The sequence below is a fragment of the Orycteropus afer genome, unplaced genomic scaffold, assembly GCF_000298275.1.
Source record: "Orycteropus afer afer isolate SDZICR_OR568_19922 unplaced genomic scaffold, OryAfe1.0 scaffold00498, whole genome shotgun sequence".
NCBI lineage: Eukaryota > Metazoa > Chordata > Mammalia > Tubulidentata > Orycteropodidae > Orycteropus > Orycteropus afer.
In genome coordinates, this window is record NW_006922085.1 from 788,836 (window position 1) to 796,392 (window position 7,557).

At 43.5% G+C, this 7,557-nt stretch overlaps 1 protein-coding gene across 1 annotated transcript in view; it reads right to left on the reverse strand.

Annotated features, from left to right (window-relative positions):
- PRKAR2A (protein kinase cAMP-dependent type II regulatory subunit alpha) overlaps positions 1-7,198 on the reverse strand; it is a 215,917-nt gene extending 208,719 nt beyond the window's left edge. The window contains exon 1 of the mRNA XM_007955306.2: positions 6,943-7,198. Coding sequence (XP_007953497.1) covers positions 6,943-7,198 — 256 coding nt within the window. The remainder of the gene's footprint in view (positions 1-6,942) is intronic.
- Between the last annotated feature and the right edge of the window lie 359 nt (positions 7,199-7,557).

A 7,557-nucleotide genomic window follows, 5' to 3' on the forward strand; every position in this document is an offset into this window, starting at 1 on the left:
GAACCCAGGAGAGAGGTGGTGGGTGCTTTGGGAGGAAGGGTTGGTGAAAGGGCTGGAGGGAGGCAGCATGTTTGGCTTTGCAGTAATAGGCCTTGGGTTACTGCTGGTAATCCTGTCTTCCTCTTGTGAGATTAGAGGAGGTCAGGACATGTGGCCTCCTTGCCGTTTTTGCACATGGGAACAATTAGTCCGAGTGACCGGTACACCATCCGATCTGCAGACTATACAACTATAAGACCAGAAGAACTAGATGGTGCCCGGCTACCACTGTCATCCACTTGGAAGGGGGATCTACCTAGGAGATCCTTGATAGAGAGAGAGAACAATGTGGAACAAAACTCAAAATCATTTGGAGAAAAAAAAAGGGCGGGGGGAGATCAGGTTTGCAGGTCTGATAGAGCCTGGTGGAACCGCTGAGACTATGGCCCCTAGCTGCCCTTCAGATCTGGAATTGAACCCAGGCTGTGGTTTCCAGCCAAACAATAGACAAGCATATGAGCTGAACATTTATCTCAGGCAGATACACTCCTCGAAGAGAACAAACATGGGAGAAAGAAGGGCTGCTTATGCGCAGGGAGACAGCTCAGGGGCAGGAGTGCATGGAGGAATGGACACTGGGAAGAGGTAACTATGGGGAGGAAGTGGGAGCAGAGCTGTTGCATTGTGGGAAACTGTGGTCAATGGCATGAGACAAAGTGTATGTGAAGTGCTGTATGGTAAGTGAATTTGCTCTGTAAATCTTCACCCAAATCACAATAAATAAAAAAAAAGAAGCAGCAGCAGCACAGTCATGGAAGAACAGAATGACTGTATGCACAAGGAGACAGCTGAGAGGGGCAGGAGTGCACAGGAGGTAAGGACACAGGGAAGAGGTAACTACGGGAAGAAAGTGGGAAAAGAGCGGTTGCACTGTGGGATATTGCACTCAATGCCATGAAAGAAAGTGTATGTGAGCTGCTGTATGGAAAATGAATTTGCTCTGTAAAGTTTCACCCAATCACAATAAAAATTTATAAAAAGGGGGAGGGGCATTAAGAAGCAAACATGTTACTTTGTAGCCTAAGGTGTGAAATTGTGAAGATTTCATATTTCTTGGCTCCACAATCAATATCAATGGAAGCAGCAATCAGGATATCAGATAACATTGCACTGGGCAAATATGCTGCAAATGACCTCTTTACAATGCTTAAGAGCAAAGATGCCTCTTTGAAAATTAAGGTGTGCCTAACCTGAGCCATGGTATTTTCAATCGCCTCATATGCCTGTGGATGCTGTAAAATGAATAAAGACACCTGAAGAGTTGATGCCTTTGAATTGTGGTGTTGGCAAAGAATACTTAAAGTACTATGGACTGCCAGAAGAATAAGCAAATCTCTCCTGGAAAAGTGCAGCCAGAATGCTCCTTGGAAGCAAGAATGGCCAGGCTTCATCTTACCTACTTTAGTCACATTGTCAGAAGGAACCATTCCCTGGAGAAGGATATCATGCTTGGTAAAGTAGAGGGTTCTCAAAAAAGAAGACACTCAAGAAGATGGAATGACACAATGGCAGTAACGATGGGCTGAAGTATAGGAAGGATTGTGAGGATGGCACAGAACTGCACAATCTTTCTTTCTGTTGTGCACTGGATTGCTGTGAGTTGGAGTTGACTCAGTGGCACCTAACTGTCCAGGACACCTTCTATTGTGATCCCTTTCAGAGGGTCAATGACAAAAATGTTTTAAAACTGATTGTGGTGACGGTTATAAGTATCTGTAAATATAACAGAAATCACTTAGTTGTACATTAAATGAGTGAATTGCATGGAATGTGAATTATATCTCAAAAACACTATCATAAAAAAATGCTGTATGAAATGTTTTATGGTAATTTCAGAAACGAATCAAGTCTGAATGCCAATTTATTGTCTTTATGATGCAATTAGATTAACTTAATAATTTTGAATTCTTCAGGCTTTTCCAAGAGTTAAATATTCATTTTAATACATCATACTTTCATGTGCTCTTTGACATCAAAGCTGTTACTGAAACTAAGAGATATGGAAGACAGCTACCTGGCCAACTGACAGGAAGAGATCCACATGTGTACCCATTCCAAATAAACGTGACCCCACAGAATGTGGAAATTATCGAATGATATCATTGATATCACACGTAAGTAAAATCTTACCGAAAATAATTCAAAAATGGTTGCACAGCAGTATATTGACAGAGAACTTGCAGAACTGCAAGCTGGATTCAGAAGGGGATGTGGAGCAAGGGCTATAACAGCTGATGTCAGATGAATCTTAGCTCAAAGCAAAGAATACCAGAAAGATGTTTACTTGTGTTTTATTGACTATGCAAAAGCATTCGACTGTATGAATCATAACAAATTGTGGATAACATTGAGAAGAATGGGAATTCCAGAACACTTAATTGTGCTCATGAGGAACCTGTACATAAACCAGGAGGCTACTGTTCTAACAAGGGGATACTGCATGACTTAAAATAAGGAAGGGAGTGTGTCAGGGTTGCATCCTTTCTCCATACTTATTCAATCTGTATGCTGAGCAAATAACCTGAGAAACTGAACTATGTGAAAAGAATGTGGTATTAGGATTGGAGGAAAGCTCATTAACAATCTGAGATATTCAGATGACACAACTTTGCTTGCTTGCTGAAAGTGAGGATGACTTGGAGCACTTACTGATGAAGATTAAAGACTGCAGTCTGTAGTACGTAACCCATACTACCTCACTATGAAGAAAACAAAAATTCTCACACTGGACCAATAAGCAGCACCATGAGAGATAGAAAAAGGACTTAAGTTGTCAAAGACTTCATAAGACTTGATTGTACAATCACCACCAATGGACCAGCAGTCAAGATATCAAAAGATGTATTGCATTGGGCAAATCTGTTGCAAAAGATCTCTTTCAAACACTGAAGAACCAAGATATCCTCTTGAAGACTAAGATGTGCCTAACCCAAGGCATGGTATTTTCAATCCCCTCCTATGCATATGAGAGCTGGATAATGAATAAGGAAGACCGAAAAGTTGATGCTTTTGAGTTGTGGTGTTGGTGAAGAATGTTGAAAGTACTGTGGACTGCTAAAAGAACTATCAAATCTGTCCTGGAAGAAGTGCAGCTGGAATGCTCCTTGGAAGCGAGAATGGCCAGATGTCTTCTCACCTACTTTGGTCATGCTGTCAGAAGGGACCATTCTGGGGAGAAGGATGTCATGCTTGGTGAAGTGGAGGATGAACAAAAGGGGGAAGGCCCTCAACAAGATGGATGCCACGATGGCTACAGTGATGGGTTCAGTTATAGTAGGGATCATGAGGCTGGCACAAGACAGGGCAGTGTTTCATTCTGTTGTACATAAGGTCGCTATGAATCTGAGAGGGAGCTCTGGTAGCATAGTGCCTAAGGCACTTGACTGCTAACCAGAAGGCGGCGGTTCAAACCCATCAGCCAGTCCTCGGAAGGAAGATGGGGCAATCTACTTCTGTAGTGATACTGCCCCAGAAACCCAAGAAGGGGTTGCTATGAGTGAGGTCCAACTTGAGGGCACATAACAACAACAACAACATGAGTCTGAGACAACTCAATGTCACATAACAACAACAACTGAAACTAATAACAACTAATAAGTTATTGCTCATTTCCCATTTAGCACACAATTTTATAAATGAAAATGGTGGTTAGTTCAAAATCATAAAAAATAAGACCAGGTTTCTGGTCTGATAGACCCTGGTAAAACCCCTGAGACTATGGTCCCCAGTCATCCTTCAGGTCTAGAATTGAAATCACTTCTGTGGCTTCCAGCCAAACAACAGACAGGCATATGGTGTGAACATTTACACCAGGTAGATACACTCCTTGGAGTGATCAATCATGGGAGAACAGAAGGGCAGGGTTTCCACAGAGAGACAGCTCAGGGGGATGGGAGTGCATGGAAAGGAAGGGTACAGGGAAGACGTAACTATGGGGAGGAAGTGGGAAGAAAGCTGCTACATTGTGGTGAATCGCTGTCAACATCATGAAACAAAATGTGTATGAACTGCTGTATGGAAAATGAATTTGCTCTGTAAACTTTCACTCAAATCACAATTTAACAAAAAAAAAAAAAAAAAAAGGAAAGAAAATGCTTGTTAGTCATCCCACATACAGGACCTTTCTAAGCAAAACCTCCTTGCTATGTACAGTTCTATAAATAAGGCAGGTATAGCCAATGTAATTTTAGGTAGTAGGGCTTATTAGTCTACTAATGTCTAATGTATGTTTAATCTATTATTTGTAAATATAATTCCACCTTGTATTATTTCCAGAACTATACATAATACAGCCATTTAAGAGACAAAAATAAAAATTTAAATAGCAATAGTGTTACAAAGATCTTAACTCATTTTTTTTAAGAGTTCAACTTTCTATTGAACATGTTACAAAACAGGTTTAGTAAAGATGACTAAAGCCCATGTTAAGTCAACTCAATTTAGAAAAATATATCAAAGATGACAAAAAATAAGACATAAAACAAAAAATGTGAGACTGTTTTACTCATAAGGGGTAGTTTTTAAAATATTCATCTAATGTTTTGTGTAATCAAAATTATGGCAAAACAGGTTATAGCACTGTGATTTAGAGAATGATTGAAAAAAAGCAGGAGTCACTCCTAAAACAAAGCTCTTAAACACAATACATTTATCCCTGGGAGATTGTTTTCACTGTTTCCATTTTAAAGATAAGTACATTTGAAATGAAACATGTTTTACAATTTGTCCAAGACCACTAAGCAAATCAGTGTAGAATTGGAAAACAATTCTTGATTTCCAGTTTTTTGATGAAAAATCTGTAATGTAATATGCAATAACTCAAGGGAAACACAAAAGAGTAATTTCTATTCTGTTGGCATGAAGTTTGGGACCTTGTCCTGATGCTTACTTACAACCTCCCATAGCAATCAACTCCTTGCTTGACAGTAAGTAGCTGGAATGTGGGGCCAGGTCTAACCAACTTTGAACTTTTCAGTTTTAAGTGTTTAACTTTGTTTCTGAAGTGTTTTCACTGTTATACTAAATTTTAGCTATTCAAAATTAAAATTTTATTCTATTCTATCAAACAGATAAAGCCTGTATCGAAGAAACCAAGGAAAATGAAATTGTTTCTTGACAGCCTTGCTTAAATCAGATGTAGAAAATGTTACTTTTCTCCTTTCCTGCAACCCACACATGAATCAAAATTCTTACTGCTTGTTATTTTTCCAAAAAAAAAAAAAAAATTATATAAGGGCAACCAAGCCAAAAAAACAACCTCACTGCCAGATCTGACTCATAAAGACCCTTGAGTTTCCAAGGCAGTATCACTACAGAAGTAGATTGCTCAGTATACCTTCTGAGGAGAGGCTGGTGGGTTTGAATCAGCAGCCTCCTGGTTAGCAGTCCAATGCCTTAGGCACTATGCCTCCAAAGCTCCAGAAAATGTCAATTTTTTAAAAGCAAAAAATGAGATTTTTTTTACTGTTCACTCACATAAAATTTCATTCAACTGCTCTAACTAAATTTAAAAAAGAAAGAAAGAAAAAAAAACATTCCCAGGACCTACATTTTAAAAAATAAATTTTCAAGAACGCAGGAGTGAAATGACTTGTCTGGAATTTGCTTTAAAATATCCCAGCAAAAGACAGAGCAAAGAAAAATGAAGAAAACCAAAGATTCATGGAAACAAGTAGTCCAAGCAACTGGTACACCATGCAAGCCTCAGCCTATGCAACTATGAGACCAGAAGAACTAGATGGTGCCTGGCTACCACTGTCAACCACTCAGAGGGGGATCTATGTAGGAGATCCTGGATAGAGAGGGAGAACAATGTATAACAAAACTCAGAATCATTTGGAAAAAAAAAAAAAAGGGGGGGGGGGTACCAAGTTTGCTAGTCTGATAGGGCCTGGTGGAACCACAGAGACTATGGCCCCTAGCTGCCCTTCAGGTCTGGAATTGAACCTACACCTGTGGCTTCCAGCCAAACAAAAGACAGGTGTATGAGGTGAACATTTACACTAGGTAGATACACTCCTTGTAGAGAACAATCACGGGAGAAAGAAAGGGTGTTTACGTACAGGCAGACAGTTCAGGGGCAGTAGTGCATGGAGGAATGGACATAGGGAAGAGCCAACTATCTGGAGCAAGTGGGAGGGGAACTGTTGCTTTATGGTAAATTGTAGTCAATGTCGTGAGACAATGTGTACTGTGAGCTGCTGTACAGAAAGTGAATTTGCTCTGTAAACTTTCACCCAAATCACAATTTGAAAAAAATTTTTTTTTTAATTTCAGCAAAGGAGATAAAAAGGCTATAGATGAAACATTTGTGATAAAATAATGACAACTGTTGAATCTGAGTGATAGGTACATAGAAGTTTATTTCACCTTCTCTACTTTGCTCTATACTTCAAGTTTTTCATAGTAACTTTTTATTTAAAAAATGAATTATAATCAAACAAGTTTATCGTCCAGAAAATTAAATACGAGTCATTGGATGTTAATGCTCTTGTTTCCAGAACAAAACGAGAAGGGCCCTAAGAAAAGACGAAGGATCCTACTGCGAGGCGGACGTGGGTTCCGCGCCTCTCCGGCCCCACGCCACCACCCGGTTAAAAGCGCGCACCTTTCCTTTACGGCTGAATCTGACAAATCACTCCGTGCGCTCCACGATTCTGTGGACCGCGGAGCTCGATTTGGAAGTGGCGCACGCGGGATTTACGCTGGCGGCTCCGGGAAACGCCAAGAAACTCCGCTCCAGACCGACCAGGTCCCGGCCCAGACTGTCGGCTCGGCCCTGGACGCAATGCCCAACCCCCTGCTGTCCTCGGCCCTCTAGCGACCCCCTACACGGCCCCTCGCCACCATCCCCCTACCGCAAACCTAGACGACCAGCGAACCCCAGCCCCGCCCGCCGCCTACCTTCTAAGTCCTCTTCGTCCTCTGATTCATCTTCCGCGTCGGCGACGGGCTCGGGTTCGGGGCTGGGTTCTGGCCCGTAGGAAACGCGAGTAGGGGCGGCGGCGAGCGGGACGGCGGCCAGGCGGCGGGCCTCACGCAGGCGGGTGAAGTAGTCTACCGCGAAGTCGACAAGGTCGGACGGCTGCTGCCGCAGCACCTCCACCGTATAGCCCTGCAGCAGCTCCGTGAGCCCTGATGGGATCTGAATGTGGCTCATGCCGGCGGTGGCCGCGGAGACGGGCGAGTCTGGGCCGCCGGCGGCCACTACCTCCCGCACTCCCTGACGCCGGCCTCTCACCCGGCGGCCGCACGGTCTCCTCACGCGGGACCCCGGTCCGGCGCTTCTTGCACCGCGCGGCGCTTCGGCCGGGTGTGAGTTTCCGGGCCGCGCGACTCTGCGCTATCTCCGCGGGCCTGGAACCGCCACCGCCGCTGTCACTGGACCTCAACCGCCGCCTCTGAGATCGACGGGCGGGCGGGTGGGGCAGGCGCCTGGGTTGTGACGCACGCGGCCGCGGGCGTGCGCGTCCCCGCCGAGCCCCGGCCCGCAGTGCGCGTGCGCTGCTGGGCTGCCAT